The 16,296-nt window shown below is 55.2% G+C and overlaps 1 protein-coding gene and 1 long non-coding RNA gene across 2 annotated transcripts in view; both read left to right on the plus strand.

Moving 5' to 3' along the window:
• The first annotated feature begins 1,338 nt into the window (after window positions 1-1,338).
• On the plus strand, window positions 1,339-5,152 carry LOC135282250 (uncharacterized). The gene is made up of 3 exons (XR_010348530.1): window positions 1,339-1,484; window positions 2,609-2,848; window positions 4,553-5,152. It is a non-coding gene; the product is annotated as an uncharacterized LOC135282250 (long non-coding RNA).
• Window positions 5,153-14,187: 9,035 nt separating this feature from the next.
• NFATC2 (nuclear factor of activated T cells 2) overlaps window positions 14,188-16,296 on the plus strand; it is a 75,656-nt gene continuing 73,547 nt past the window's right edge. The window contains exon 1 of the mRNA XM_064391393.1: window positions 14,188-14,519. Within this exon, the coding sequence (XP_064247463.1) occupies window positions 14,363-14,519 (157 nt within the window). The 5' untranslated portion in view covers window positions 14,188-14,362. The remainder of the gene's footprint in view (window positions 14,520-16,296) is intronic.

A 16,296-nucleotide genomic window follows, 5' to 3' on the forward strand; every position in this document is an offset into this window, starting at 1 on the left:
GGGGCTCTCTGGGTTACGTGGTGCATCGCTGAAATTCTGCTGCTGTAATTAAAGTTAGAGATGATGAGCCTCTTGCAGGATGTGAGAGGAATTCCTTCCTCTGCTGCTCTTCCTCCCTTCGTGGCCCAAGACCTGAGTGGGTTACAGAAAGGGCTTTAAAATCACTGCGTTCCCACTTTAAAGCCTCCTGCTCTGGGCTCGCTGGAATTGTCCACGTAAGGCAGAATATTGTCTGCTCTTCAGATTCCCTCAGAAAGGAGGAGTAACAAGAACAAGCTGTGCAAAAGAATTTAACGCAGTAAAGATGGGAGTAATAGTCATTCTCATTTGTCCTTTTATGTGAAACAGATTTTATTTTAAATGTACACTGAGTAGCTTAACCATATCCAGAGAGTTGTTTACCAGGGTAAGAGCAGAGTTACCCCAGGATGAACTGAGAGCTGAGTGGCTGCACTGAGGGGGGTGCCCATCTCTCAGAGCACACCTTGGTGGCACTGGGACACAGGGATGCCTGCCCTGTGCTGTTGGCAGGCAGCAGATTCCCTCCTGTGCCTCACATCTGCCCCAAAGAGCTGTGCTGGGGTTGTGGCACTTCTGTGCCTGCCCTGTGCTGCCTCTGCTGGCTTTAAAACCCCACCTCAGCTTGCTTTGGTGCAGATGCCACCAGCCTGTGACAAAAAGTGGAACAAATTGCTGTCGAGCAGGACTCCTATTAAAAATAAGAACAAATCCAAAGCCCTGTAATGGTCTCACTGAAGCAATTCCCTGCTCCAGCAGCAGTGGTGTCACTGCCATGGGGAGAAACTGCACTCAGAAAAGCTCTGGGAAAGGCAAGGGATGGTGCCCACAGAGGCACAGCTCCTCTGCACCTTTGTAAATCTGAGATTAGGGTTTGGAATAAAAAAGCACATTTATAAGGATCAGAATTGCCTCTGTCAGATTTTAACACCTGATTTTTCCTAGACATGCTCCAGAAGACAAATTGTGAGTGAAATCTCTGTTTGCAGCCCTGACCCCGAGGAGAGGAGCTTCCCAAAGCAGACGGAACGTGAGCACGGAGTCGGTGTCTGCTGCAACACCCAGGGCTGGTGGAAAGGAGCAGGTCACCCTCACCCAGCCCTCACACAGCCCTCGGGTTTTGTTCAAGCCCGAGCTGAATTCTCGCCAGTGCTCGTTACTGAAGTGTGGAGCTAATTGTTACAAGAGCCGTGCTCTCCATAAATTCAAAGAAAGAAAGCTCCTGTGTTTCACAGGTGAGTGCCAACGCCCCTGTGATGCCCCCAGGAGCCTGATTTACACAGCCCCAGCTCATCCTTCCTCAGCTCCTGCCGCCCTCCAGCCCTGCAGAGCCGAGTGCCACAAAGCCCTCAGGAAAAGCAGAGCCTGCAGGAATCCCAGGTGTTAACACGCAATAAAAGCTGCCACGCTTGGCTGAGCCCGGCCCAGGCAGGCCTGACCTAATGCAGAGCTGGTGGAGGTGGCAGGTAAGGACTAATTACAGACCTGCACTCCATCAGGGCTGCCCTGTCAGCCCAGCTCGGGCTGAAGTGCCTCTGGTCACTCGGGGGCTCTCTGCCCCTCTGCATAACTCCCTGCAGTTGGCTCCTAAAGAGAGGTGGGGAGTAAATCTGAGGTGCTGAAAGAAATACTGCAGCAGAAATTACACTGTGGGGAAGGTTTTATACGTGTTGGGGTGAATTAATGAATGGGTTTGGGGTCTTTGGAAAGAAAAAAAACACAACAAACTTTGTGCACAAATACGTGGTTTAAAATATATTCTCTTTCAAACGCCAGCTATTTTAACAACAGTGTAAATCAGATTTTACAGACCACATATTTCAAGTATGAAGTTCATTAAATGTGTGAAATTCTAGATTAGCTGCCGGGTGTGGCCAGAGCCCCAGTAATGAATTGTAAATTCTGTTCAGGATATAATATCAGATTCCCTTGCCCTGGTGCTGATATGAAAGGACTAAAGCCACCTTTTCAAAACAGTCATAACCTTTCTTTATTATCTTTATTTAGTTTAGCCATCATACAATCTAATGAATGACTGCATCAGTGTTTCCATCCTGAGCCTAATGCACAGGTGTTTAACCTCATTAATTTGTGGGTTTATTATTATAAAACCAACTTCTGTCTCAGTGTAACTGAAATGAATGCTATCAGTTTATACACATTTTTGCCAGTGCCCTGATAGTGGCTGGTTGGCTGTCTCTAGATTGAAGGATATCACTCTAAACTACAATTCCCTTGGAATTTGCGTTAAAAAAAAAATCAATTAATTAATGAGGCTGTTCTCATTCCATAAACCCTTCCATGGGCTGGGAGCAAGGTGCCAAAGGGGGCAGATCCCCCTTGTGCTGCTGCATGCAGTGACATTTAGGGACAGACCCCAGAGGCGTGCAGCTCCTCTGGACAGAGCAGGCAGGACAGAAATCCAGGGGTAGCTCCAGGGATGCCGTGGGCTGATCCAGCCCTGCCTCGGGACCTGCACGGCCTGGCCTTGCTGTTTCTTCCTCTCCCATTCCCTCCTGCACCATCCAAAGGGAAGGAGGTTCACAAGCCACTTCTAGTCCTGATATAACTAATAATGGGAATTTTCCAGGTAGCTGGGCCTGAAAATGCAGGGCTAAGTAGAAGAATTGGCACCTCTCGCTCATGGCTGTTGGCTGGAGACCTCCAAAAGCAGAATTTCCAGTGGTGGATGAGAAGCGAGCTCTCACTTGGAGGAAACTGGAGCAGCTCTGCTTCCAGACCTGGAGAGCTCTGTGTGGGTGGATTCCCTGGGCCGGGGGTGCTCAGTGCAAGATCCCACACTCTGTAACTCAGCCGAGGGAGTGAACAGGTAATTCGGACAATGCACGGTCAGGAACGAGCCTGAGGCAGCCCCAGGCTCTGAGGATGCTCCGGGGGAAGGGCGGGAGCTGCTCGGTTGCCGGACCGGCTGGGAGGGCAGCGAGGGCACGGCCGAGGGTGGGAATCCTGCTCAGCCCCGCTCGGCACGGCACGGACCTGTGGGGCTGCTCGGGAGCCTCGGCTGCCAGGGCACACGCGGGGAGAGCGCTATTTACTTTGGAAGGGCGAGCGGCTTTTGTCAAAAATACTTATTGTTGCTGCGAGACTGAAAATACCTTTTGCAAGTGGAAAACAGAGATGTCTCCGTGAAGTCTCTGATGATAAAATCCAGGCAGTGCCCCAATGGCCTGAGAGCACATCCTCAGGAAGCCTCGATGCCTTATCTCCTAAAGAGCATGAGAAATAATAATAATTTTTGAAAAATAATGGGTTGGATTGCCAAATGCCTGCGTGGAGCCGGGCAGGGACGCTCATCCTCCGGCAGGGCGATGCCGTGGGGCTGCCAGGGGAAATCGGGGACCCCCCTGGGGCCGGGACCCCCGGGACCCCCGGCCCTGCAGCTCTCCCCGATTCCTGCAGCTCTCCCCGGTTCCTGCAGCTCTCCCCGGTTCCTGCAGCTCTCCCCTGTTCCTGCAGCTCTCCCCTGTTCCTGCAGCTCTCCCCGATTCCTGCAGCTCTCCCCAATTCCTGCAGCTCTCCCCGATTCCTGCAGCTCTCCCCAGCCCTGCAGCTCTCCCCGATTCCTGCAGCTCTCCCCAATTCCTGCAGCTCTCCCCGATTCCTGCAGCTCTCCCCAGCCCTGCAGCTCTCCCCGGTCCCTGCAGCTCTCCCCAATTCCTGCAGCTCTCCCCAATTCCTGCAGCTCTCCCTTGTTCCTGCAGCTCTCCCCGGTTCCTGCAGCTCTCCCCGGTTCCTGCAGCTCTCCCCAATTCCTGCAGCTCTCCCCGGTTCCTGCAGCTCTCCCCGGTTCCTGCAGCTCTCCCCGGTTCCTGCAGCTCTCCCCGGTTCCTGCAGCTCTCCCCGGTTCCTGCAGCTCTCCCCGGTTCCTGCAGCTCTCCCTGGTTCCTGCAGCTCTCCCCGGTTCCTGCAGCTCTCCCCGGCCCTGCAGCTCTCCCCGGTTCCTGCAGCTCTCCCCGGTTCCTGCAGCTCTCCCCGGTTCCTGCAGCTCTCCCCGATTCCTGCAGCTCTCCCCAGCCCTGCAGCTCTCCCCTGTTCCTGCAGCTCTCCCCGGCTCCTGCCGCTCTCCTCTGCCGGGCACGGAGCTCCTTGCTCGGCCTCCTGGGCTGCGAGCCCGGCGAGCACCGGCCGGGGACAAGTTCAGCTTCCAAATCCTCCCCCCGAGCCAGGGAGCTGCTCGGGGTCGGGGCCAGCAGATGCATCTCTCCCCTGCCCCCAAAGCCAGGCACCCGCTGGGCACATCCCAGAGGGTGCCATGGGCATGGGGGGCAGCTGGGTGGGTTTTTGGGGGGTAGGGATGCAGTCCAGAATGTGCCCCTAAAAGGAAGAGGAAGTATTCTCCTAAAGAGGGAATAACTAGCTAAAAATATTAGCTATTAATAGCTCCCTACCTCCAAAAATAAAATCCCTTAGTGATACCAAAATAAGAAAGCAAAGGAAAGTCGGAGGTATTTGGCCTTCCTTTGAAAAGGGAGGCTAAAAATAACTTATATATATAAAAATCTCTCGTTTCTAGGGAAAGTCTCTGCCCCCGCATCCAGCCTGCACAGTTATATAAGACTTGAACTACATCCCCCTCTCCTCGCGGCCGCTCACAACGCGCTGGAGCCGCGGCCAGATGCAGAAAGGTTCCGTCAGGAAAGTTTAACTCAGCGGGGAAGCTGCAGCCAGTGGAGGACACGATTCTCTCGCTGAACTCTCCAAAAGCCTTGGAAATCTTACAGTTGTGTCATATGCTGGTTTGGGGAATGCTAGTCCGGAGGCAGCCGCCAGCCCTCTTTCACTTCTTTATTTATTTATTTCTTTTTTTTTTTTTCGCGTTGCACTGAGTTTAATTTGGGTAGCAGGATTCAGCAGTTTTAAGTTGGAAAAAACTTAGTGGAAGAAGATATTTTAGGAAAAGCCTGTCATGTGAACTAGCGGGAGCCGATCAAACCGGGCTATTAAAAGAAAGACATTGTATTTTTAAACGGTGCAGCCCAGGGCAGCCAACCTGCGTGCCCGGAGCCGCGGGCCGGGGCTGCTCCCCCGCGGCAGCTCCGCGTGGGAGGAGGCCGAGCTTTCCGTCGGGGTGGCCCGTTCTCCGCTCGCTCCCTCCGGGATCCCCTTGGCCCCGTGCCCCGCCTCGTGCCCCCCTCCCTGCTCGCCCCCCGTTTGCCCCTTCCCGGCTCTGCTTCAGCATCGCCCCGAGCCCGTCCCCATCACCCCAAACCTGTCTCCATCACCCCGAGCCCGTCCCCATCACCCCAAGCCTGTCCCCATCACCCCAATGCCCATCCCCATCCCCATCGTCCCAATTCCCATCCTCATCACCCCAATCCCCGTCCCCATCGCCCCCCGCGCCCCCCAGGGCAATTCCAGCGGGGGGTCCGGGGCTCCCTGCTCAGAGCCGCAGCGAGGAGCCGGGGCGGCGGGGCTGGAAGCTGCGCTAATTACTTATTTCTCCCGACTGAGAATTGATTAAAATCGTTTTGCTCTCCACGCAAAGCGGCAGCTTTGGGAAACCTCGGTTTCCCCTAACTGTTCCCAAAGAGGAATCCGGTGGTTCCGGCTGTGCTGCTGCCGGTGGTGGGAGCGCTCCGGGCCGGCGGGGAGCTCAGGTGTGCCACCTGTGCTGGGTGTGGGTCTCAGGTGTGCCACCCGTGCGGGGTCTCAGGTGTGCCACCTGTGCTGGGTGTGGGTCTCAGGTGTGCCACCCGTGCCAGGTGCGGGGTTTCAGATGTGCCACCTGTGCCGAGGGTGGAGGAGCTCAGGTGTGCCACCCGTGCGGGGTTTCAGGTGTGCCACCCGTGCCGGGTGCGGGTTTCAGGTGTGCCACCTGTGCCAGGTGCGGGGTCTCAGGTGTGCCACCCGTGCGGGGGTGCCGGGTCCTCCTCCCGAGCAGCGCCGGGCTCTGCGGACCCTCTCTCGGTTCGAAGCCGCCCGTGGGGAGGGCTGTGAACGGGAACAGCCTCCGGTACGAGCCTGAGGGTCCGGGGCAACTTCCCGGCCCTGCCCCGCCACGCCGGGGCTCGGGAGGAGCATCCTCAGGGATGCTTTTCCGGGAGGAGAGGGCTCCCCGGGATCCGGGGGTGCGAGGGGCTCTGGGGGCCGTGGCCAGCGGGGTCCCGGCCGGGGTGGCCCCGCTCCCCGGGGGAGGCCGGTTGCACAACGGGCCCACGGGGCTGGGGAAGGTATTTCCGCCCCGACGTGTCCAAAGATGACAAGGGATAGGAAAGTGAGGTGCGCTGAGTTTCCCTGGGCTGCCTGCAGTTGCTAGCCTGCAGGACAACAAACGCGAGCAGCAGAAAGTTTGATTGCGATACCTCCTTCGAGTCGATTTGGGGAGCGAGGGAGTGAAAGATGGAAATGCGGGGCGGGTGCCAGGCAGCCCTCGGCGCTCACCCGGCCAAGTCCGGCTGCCGTGACTCACCGGGGCTCCGCTGACCCCGGCCGCTCTCCCCGAGGGGCGGCAGAGCTGCCCCCTCCCCGGAGATCGTTTGTATTCGTGACCTCTGCATCGCTGCTGGAGCGAGCCCTGTGCAAGTGCAGCCGCACGGGGAGCCCAGCGCCGGGGAGAGAGGCAGATGCTCCTCACACGGCAGTGAAAGCCATACATTGGGAGCCCGCCGCGGTTCATGACATCCCCGGCTTTATTTTCCTGTTTTCTTTTGCTTTATTTTCCTGTTTATACATAGGACATGTAAACACACGCGGGTTGTCTTGGTTTCGGAGGCTTCCTTGGCTATTTCGTTCTTGCTAAGCTCCACGTGTATCAGTGGAAATCCATGGGGTTGCTCCTCTCCCAAATTGATCTAAAAATAGGAACAGAGAGAGGTCTGTGCAACGGCACTAAACAAATTGACCGATTCTTAATTTTTCTTTTGGTCTTTGTATGAAGAATTGAGCCAGTGGTAATTAGAAGCCAAAACCTGTGCCAGTAACAAGATGGGTATTAATAGAGTGCTGCTGAATTTAAAAGACATAAATATAAGCTGGGGACCTCGCTTTTCTGAATGATTTATTCAAAGGTAAAAGCAGCAGCAGCCTGAGCTTGTCTGTGCTGGGAAGAAGGAAAACTTCTGCACAGAAGCCCCGTTGCTTTGAAAGGCTTTGCAGTTCCTGCAAGTTTTGTTTAAAAAGCACACACTGGGATTTTTAACATCATCCATATTTCTTTCTTACTCGCTCTCTAACTTTCTGCTCAACAATTAAGTGCTTGTGCTGCAGACTGAGAAAGCCGCAGAGCTGCCTTGGCCCGGAGCTGCGAGACGTCATGGATTCCTGAGTGTGAAGTTGCAGGAAAGCCCTCAGTTTGGGAGATGGAGGCGATCCAGGGGTTTCCATGGCACTGGGATAAACAGGAGGAAACAGTGAGGGAATCCCGTTATTTTACAGCATTCAAAGACTATAAACACTCGGAGCAGGGAAGGAAGTGGCCTTTCCCTCTCTAGTAACCCTCATCTCAGAGCAGAGAACTGACTTCACTTCAGGAACACGCTCAGCCCAGTTCGGATCCCTCTTTGCACCTCCAAACGCTCACTGAGGAGCGAGCAAGAGGGGTTCCCTCTGTCCGGGCGGCACTGGTTGAAGATGGTTTAAAGAGGATTTTTTTTTCTTTTTCTTTTTTTTTTCTTTTTTTTTTTTTCTTTTTTAATTTTTATTTTTTCTGCTATAGATTTTTTTAAAATTTTTTTTTAAATTCCCGATGCAGCGAGAAACTGCCTGCAGGCTGGTACACTACCACCACATCATGAGGTCTATGGATCAAGGTAGGGCGTGAGCGCTGTGTCCGGGTGCCGTGTGTGTGTGTGTGTGTCGCTGCCGAGCCGGGGCTCGCTCCGTCCCCGGGTGGGCAGGAGGGGCTCCCGGCGAGAAGGGCCCTGGGGAAGGGGCTGGGCTGCCTTCAGCTGCGCTTTGCTTTGGAGCGATACGAACCCGTCTGCAGCGGCCTCCTTTAAACTCCAGCCAGGGGGACTCTCCTCTTCCAAGGCATCACCCCGGCAGCCTCGCTGAGTAACGCGGCCGCTTAACCCTTGCGCCGCCCGCCCGGCTGGGGCTGGGGGCCGCGGCTGCCCCGCGCCCGCCGGGGGCTGCGGCAGCGCGGCCGGCCCGGGGCTCGGCGCCCGGGGGTCCCGGGGTGCCCGGAGGTGCCCGGGGGTGCCGGGGGTGCCGGGGGTGCCCGGGGGTGCCGGGGGTGCCGGTGCCCGCGGGGCGGGGGCGCGGCCGGGAGTGCGGCGGGCGGGGGTCGGGGCTGGGGGCGGCGTGCGGGGTTTAGGAGGAGGCAAGAGTTAAGAGCGGCGAGAGGAGGAGCCTGCCCCGCTGTCAGCCCCGGCACCCCCGGGGCACCGGCCGCTCCGCTGTCCCCGCCGCCGCCCGGGGACGCGGCGGCCTTCGGGGATGCTGCGGCTCCCCCGGGCATCCTCCGTGCCGGGCAGGGCAGGCAGGGCGTGCGCAGGCGGAGGGGCTCGGCTCGCACGGAGCGGGGCACGGGGCACCTCTCCGGCCATGCCGGCCGGGCTCGGTGTGCGGGCGGAGGATGCTCGGTGCGGGGGCAGCCCTGGCAGCCGCAGCCCCGCAGCCGGGGAGCAGCGCTCGGCTGTGACGGCGCTGCCGGGGCAGGCGGTGCTCAAGGGAAGGGCTCTCCCACCGGCAGCTCCATCCTCGGCTCCCGATCCCCCGCCCGCGCTGGCAGCGCCGCTCGGCCGCTGAGTCAGAGCCGGGATCCGGGGGACGGGGAGCGCGGCTCGGCCGCCTTGGAGGGCCCTTGGTAGCGGCTGTTTGTTTTCTCCTGCCGGGGCGAGCTGCCCGGGCACCTGCCAAAACACACTCGTTAACACCTACACCCAAAGGGGATCATCCGAGAGTCCGGTTCTCGGACAGGCCAATGGAAAGACTCTCGAGTGGCTTTATACCGCCTTAGGATCAGGCCATTGCCCTGCCTCGTGTCTCCTCGGCTTTCTCCAGACGAAACTCCCTGTCTCCCGAGCGCTCCAGCTGCTCTTAGTCACTCTCACAACAGCCCTGGAAGTTATTTCGCTGCAGAGCAGCAAAGGGAACGAGGAGAGTTCGTACTCCTGTCGGGGACCTGAGCTGCATCAGAGCAGCACCACAACCCCTCCCAGGGCTGGGCAGCTCTGCTTCCCCAGGGCCTTGCAGTCACAGCCCAGAAGGAAAAGCATTCATTTTATTTTTATTTCCAGAGCGAATAGCTGAGAGCACAGTAGCCAGGGGAGCAGTGCAATCAGCTGCACGGCAGAGCCTTGAGATGCTCCAGAAGGAACCTGCTCCTGGGGGCAGGATGTATTTTTGCCTTGTGCAAATGCTTGCTCCTGTCAGTGGTGCAGTCCCTGCCCCCGACTTGCCTCTGTGTCACAAGGCTGCTCCCAGCATTTCCACAAGGGAAAAGCAGATGAAACTGCAAGGGGTTAATCACACATGGCAGTTTTGGGATCAGTCTCTGCCTCTGGGAGGATTCCTGCACCCACAACAAAGTGTTAGAGTCTTACTAATGCAGGGTGTGTAAATGATGATGTGTTAATAATTTTAAGCCCTTATCCCCTTTTATGATTGGAGCAGGCTGGGGATGAGGAATGAAGGCTCTGCACAAACACCCTGCCAGCAAAAAGCTGCTTCGGTGGCTTTGCTCCCCGAGCTGGCCTTCAGCAAATCTCAGCCACAGCAGAGACCTTCCCCAGGTGCCCCCTGTGTCAGCCTGGGCTGCCACGGCTGTGAATTCTGTCCCCTGACCTTTCTGTCCACCAGCCTGTCCTGTGGGACACCAGCTACAGCCAGCAAATGATTCCAGAGGCTTTCGTGCAGGGCAGGAATCACATTCACAGATGGGACCCTGTCAGAGCTGGAGCACTCTTTTATAATATTCCAGTAGATATTCGAAGTGAAATTTCATCACTCTTTTTTAAAAAATAGCCAAGGATAATAATATCCTAGAACTTTTTTTCCACTACTGGGCTAATCTATTTAAAAAAAAAACTATGATATGTGCATTCCTTTGGTTTGCCCAGCAGACTTCAGAACTTAATGGGAACGTGGAGATATGAGCAATTTTTCCATTGTCCTTTCCTGCCAAACCACTTGAAGCTTGAAATTGGGGGGTAATATCTCTGACTCAACCTGACCCCAAAATTGAAAAGTAGTTTGTGTGTGCCTGTGCCTCTCAAAGGAACTACCAGATATTTCTCCCTTCTCTCTCCCTCCTTTTTTTTTTTTTTCTCTAATAACACTCCCCACTCTCCAGACCAAGCAACCAGTCACTCACAGGCTGAGCTCATTTTAAAGAGCTTGGATTAAGTCCATGTGCAAGTTTTAGTTGCCTGTTAAATTTCTAATGCCTGCCACATACACCATTAGAACACTTAGATTTTTAAGACAGCATTGACTCATATTTTCTTTGGGTTTTAGCAGCTAAATATACATGCAGCTTTCTTAATCTGCTTTTTTTCTACCTTTTTTTTTTCATTTAAAAAGTTTTATATGAGAGTATTACAGTATTAGAGGTCCAGAGTAAATTATGTATCATGTGGGACAAATAATAATTAGCATAGACATTTCTGAGATGAAATAAAATTTCTGCCTCTCAGAGCACCCTCTGCTCCCTTGCATTAGTGAAGTTATTGGTGCAGGGAATACAGTGGGGCAGTACGAGCAGAAACTGAAAATAGTAAATGAGAAGTTACATTGGCAGTGCATTTAAACACAGAAATATGCGAAGTACTCTCTAACTCCCAGTCTGTATTACACTAGAAGTGCTCTTTTTAGCTTTGTTTTTGGATTCCCCGTCCCCCAGCACCTAGGTAGTCCAGTATTCACATTCTTCTGAAGTTTTATTGAGGCGCAGCCCTGCCAAAGGCCAGCACGGATCCAAGAATGTGGAAAAGGGACTGCTTCCATCCTGCAGTTCCCTGAAATGGCAGCACAGTGGATTTCCAGCCCTGCTCTGTGTGCAGCCTGCTGCAAGCTTACGTGGCTGCAATTTTTGTTAATGCTGCCAAGGACAGGCTTTGCTTCAGTCCTTCAAACACCTTTTTGGCTCATGAAAACAGCTTCAGAGAAAAAACCCCGGAGCTAGTGCTGACTGCTGGAGCTCAGGGTGGGTGCTGAGAGCCCGAGCAGGGCTGGGACCACTCTCCATGACCCTGGACACAGGGGAAGTGCATGGAGGATCCCTGGGGAAAGGAAGGCTCTGATGTGAAAAAGATTGAGATTTAGGAAAACCAAGCAGCATTTGTACTGCACTCCAGCCTTTCACTCCAGCCCTAATGGAAATCAAGCTTTGGGAAGTGTTTGTCACGTTGTTGGGGTTTTTCTTTGATGTTTCTGAGTGCATACACTGGGCTGAAGAGCACACAGTCTTTTTAAATCTAGGAGCTTCCCTGCCTTTCCTTCACCACTGATTAATGACAGACTGTGGGCAGTATTTGTCAGTTATGTAGTTATTAACAGCTAAAAATTTATAATGTTTTATTTTCACTGGGGGCTCAAGAGCCTGTTTTGGGTCTAAACTAAACTCCACTCAGCCTTTGGAAGGCTCCAAACACTACAGCTGCCACCTGAGCTGGATTGTGCAGCTGCCTGCACCTACCAACAGCTTCATGCCCCTCTGATATTTAGGCCAGATCTGTATTTTTGTGCGTTTGTAACATTTCTGCTCAAAATAACACACAGGTAGGTCCAAACCCAGCCCACAGAGCGTTCCAACTCACATCTCTGTGCTCTCAGAGCATGTGGAAACTCTTCCTGTGGGTTCTGAGTCGTGCTCATACAGGACTGGTGTCCTCGTGTGCCCTGCGAGCTGCAGGGGGGAGCAGCAGGGACACACTGCCTCAAAGCCTGGTGGCTCTTGCTCCCTGCCAGCTGTCGAGCTGTCTGCTGGGCAGAAATCCTTGAATCCTATAAGCTGAGCTAATTCCTACGTTTCTCCAGCACTTTTCTCACTGCTGCCTTGTCACCCTCATTCCTGGGCAGAGCAGAACTGATGATTACGTGTGTCAGCAGGGAGACTCTGGCATGACACGGTCCTCTTGGAAAGCAAAAGGTACATTTTCCATTTGTGGAGTGTTACTAATCCTAGGAGTAGCTGAGGATAAGTCTGAAGCCTTACTTTCCCCAAGCAAAGGAAGGGACAGAGCTTTAGCAGAAGTCAGGGTCGTCTCCCCACGCCCTCTTGCCAATCACCCGTATCTCACTCAAAAAGCCCAAAGTTTTTGTTTGTGTCATTTCTTTCTGAGGCTAATCCAATTGATGTTCTGCAGTCATGCTCCATGTGGTGTCAGCTGTGAGGATGACAGCTCTTTTTAGTGCTAAGCCAAGATCAGCAAGTATATTTTGTTTTTCTAATGAATTTTAAATAGAAGAGGCAATGATAAAAGGCCAGTGCTCAGCAAACGGTAAGGATCACTGGACAACAGACACAAACAACCCAATTTAATAGATGTTTAAACAATTCAGAACAAACCAGGCTTTCAGAGAGAGCAGCACAGGTTCCCCAAGGGCTGGCAGCATCTGTGAATACCTCAGTATTCTGTCTGCAGGCTCACCTGCCCTTTCTGACAGGCACTTTTCCCTATCCCCTGGCACCTTCCAGTAATGAATTAATGCCACAAGGTCTGATTCAGGTGGAACTGCTGCCCACCTGGCCTGATGCAGCCTCCCAGCAGTTTGGCTGCACCCCGAGTGCCCTTTCAGCCCTGCCTGCTGTTCCAGGAGCTGCAGGGGGACCAGCCAGTCCCGGGCTTCTTCACAAACTCAGTGAAGAACCTGACTGCAGACTGCAGGGAAAGTCTGAGTTCTTGTCCTCTGGACGAGCACAGGATGGAGCAAAAGGGTGTGATGAGAAGGCAGTTTGTCATTCCTTGGCTGGACACATTAATGAGAAAGGCAGTAGGTTATAAGCCCAACTGCAGAGATTCTGGTCCATGTGTGCTTTAAAACAGACTTTCTGTGACCTTAGACAAGTAACGTAACTTAAAGATTTGTCTTGCAGTTAATGCTGCCGTGCTGACAGGCTTAGCAAATAAAAACAAGCTGAAGTAAACACCAAAATAGCTTTTTAATGATCTTGGTCCCTCTGCCTTTGCCTCCCTGCCCTGTCTACAGACTAGGAGCATTTTTTAAACTCACAGACCTGACGACAGCCATCTGCACACTCATAAAGGGCAGCACACAAACAGGTAAGGGAGGGAGCAGCCCCCTGACCACAGAGGCTCTGAACACACAAGCCCAGGGTCCCCAGTCAGCCAGGAGTGAAGTCACTGCTGGTGGCAGCAGCCATCCTGGGGCAGGAGGCTGTCGGGGGCAGTGGCCAGGGCAGATGGGATGAATGCAGGCAATGTGGTGGAGGTGGCAGGGGGCACCTGGGGAGGCTGGCAGCACCCGGCTGTGGTCAGCAGGGAGCGCGGCGAGTGCCCGTCCTCTGAAACGCTGTTTGTGAGCGAGGCAGGAGGAGAACAGAGCCCTTGTGCACCATGGGGCCAGCGCCTCTAAAGGTGCTGCAGCGGGGAGAGGCTGTCCTGTGCTCGCAGACACGGGTGTGGGGAATGGCAGCACATGGCACGGGATGTGCTCACAGACACAGAGCTGGGAATGGCAGCACATGGCACGGGATGTGCTCGCAGACACAGTGAGGGGAATGGCAGCACATGGCACGGGATGTGCTCGCAGACACGGGTGTGGGGAATGGCAGCACATGGCACGGGATGTGCTCACAGACACTGGGTGCAGGGAATGGCAGCACATGGCACGGGATGTGCTCACAGACACTGGGTGCAGGGAATGGCAGCACATGGCACGGGATGTGCTCACAGACACAGAGCTGGGAATGGCAGCACATGGCACGGGATGCGCGAAGCCCGGAGCAGGCAGCGGCCCGGCCGCGCTCCCGGGACCCTGCAGTCCGGGCTGCGGGCAGGGCAGGCGGTCACGCCGAGCGTGGGGCAGCGGGGCGGAGATGCTCGGCCGATGGCAGCGCTCCCGCAGCCCCCGAGCCGGGGCAGCCCCGCCATCCCCGCCGCTGCCGGCCCGGTGCCGGCTCCTCCCCGGGGGCGGCCCCGGCGCAGGTGGCTGCGAGGAGCAGGAAGCTGCCCCGCTGCCGCCCGGCCGCGCCGTGCCAAGCCGTGCCGAGCCGAACCGTGCTGTGCCGTGCTGCCGGGGGCTCGCCGCCCGCACCCGCCGTCGGGGCACCGCTGCCGCCCGCCGCAGCCTCCCCGGCCAGGGCATTTCTTGGTGTTTCCTCGCGTTGTTCCCTCCGTTTCCCCGCTCTGACCGGCCGGCTCTCGCTGCCGGAGGCTCCGCCGGCTCGCGGCTCTCGGGGCAGCCCCGCTCCCGGGCCATGAGCGCCGCGGGCCCCGGGCCCGGGCCCGGCCCCGACCCCGGCCCGCAGCAGGGGGAACCGGGGCACGGCCCCGGCCCGACCCGGCCGGACAGCCCGCAGGAGGAGTTCGACTTCTCCATCCTCTTCGACTACGACTACCTGAAGCCCATCGAAGGTTGGTGAGGGGCCGCCCGGGCGCGGCGGAGCCCCCGGGGCCGGCCCGGCAGGCGGGGCTGGGCCGCTGCCGTGAGGGCCGCTTGGCCGGCAGGTGCCGGGCCGGGCCGTGCCGGGATGCAGGGTCCGGGGCCATCGCCGTGTCCCCCGGCCCGTGCCGGGATGCAGGGTCCGGGGACATCGCCGTGTCCCCCGGCCCGTGCCGGGATGCAGGGTCCGGGGCCATCGCCCTGTGCCCCGGCCCGTGCAGCCGGAGGCGCTGTCCCAGCCCGGCCCTGGTGCCCGCAGCTCCCGGGGCTCGGCAGCCGGGGCGCTGGGGCGTGCAGCCCTCGCAGCCGCCCCGCAGCGATGGCAGCGGGCCGGGCACCGCTGGCCCCAGCCCGGGGACAAACGGCGGCAGCTGAAGTTGGAATTGGGGAGACAAGAGAGGTTTGCGGACTGTTCTGCTTTCTGGGCTTGTGCGGTGATACTTTAAAGTGCAGGGACAAGTGTTTCCCTGATTTTGTAAATGGTAATTCTGTCTGTTGATGGTACTAAACAGGGATACTTCCCATAAAATAAGATTTGTGTGAACCAGACAAAGCCGAAAGAGAGGACCCAGAGGAATGATTTGTTAAGATATTGTCTCTATGATACATTGGTTTGGATTGTGCTCAGTGGAGAGCTGGTGGTTCCCTGGGGCATCCCAGAGATGTTGTGTTCCTCGGAAGGAGGAGACCTTTGAGGCCTGAATCGTGGTGTCATCAGTGAAGTGGAGAGTTGTTGCTGAGTTTTATTCTCTCTGTCCTTGTTTAGGTGTACAGATGTGCACCAGCACTGAAGCTGACTGGGGATGGTTCATGCCATCAGGTGGACAAAGCTGAACTTTCCTTCAAGGTTTCATGCAGATCAAAATAAGCTACAATAAATCCACAATGGGGAGGGGTTAATGATTTTAATGAAAATGCACTGGACATCAGTGAAAGCTTCAGATGCTGGCATGTTCATGGCTTTACAGTAGACAGTGCTGCTGTGAAGCCTTAAGTGGGAAGTTCTACAGAATATAATCATACGTAGGTGGGGGTAGAAAGTTTAATCTTCAAACCACATAAATGCAGAGCAGGGTGTGCTTGTTGTAGAAGTAACTTCCTTCTTGAGCCTGCTTTCTTCACTTTTGAATGACTGGAAACCATAATTAGTAGTAATTCTGTTCCCAAGATGGAAATCATTAGCATTAAAACAACAAAAAAAAAGATCCCAACCGTATATATGAGCATTGTAATCTGGAGAGCATTCTCCCTGGCTTTGAAAAGGCAGCAGCTCCAGTCTGTAAGCAATCCAGGACACATCCGCAACCTTCAATGTACAAAAGATTAAAGCATGTTTACATGAGAGCAGAAAATGGTCAATTTCTGAGCAAGGGCTTTGTCCACGTGCTGCTGGAAACTGATGCTCATTGTTCATGGGCAGTCCTGGCCTCGTCTGAGCTGCACTCGGGCAAACAGGTCCTGTGCAGAGCAGGACTCAAAGTGGAACCAAAACCAGAGGAGTGGGTCCCAGCACTTCAGGCTGGTTCCTGCATTTGGAGGCCTCCCAGCCTGGGCTGCTCCACCCACTGCTCATGACAAGTCCTAAAATAACAGCTATAAGCATACTAAAAGGGATTTTTTAAACTAAAAAAGTATGGAAAATTGCAAATTTTGGGCTCTAGGAATGGACTGGGGTGAATGTTTATTCCTGATAAACAATTTTTTGAAAGGTTGGAATTTGGCAGTATCCATCCAAAGTTGTGTTTTAAA

This window comes from Passer domesticus, chromosome 16 (assembly GCF_036417665.1).
Source record: "Passer domesticus isolate bPasDom1 chromosome 16, bPasDom1.hap1, whole genome shotgun sequence".
NCBI classification, from domain to species: Eukaryota; Metazoa; Chordata; class Aves; order Passeriformes; family Passeridae; genus Passer; species Passer domesticus.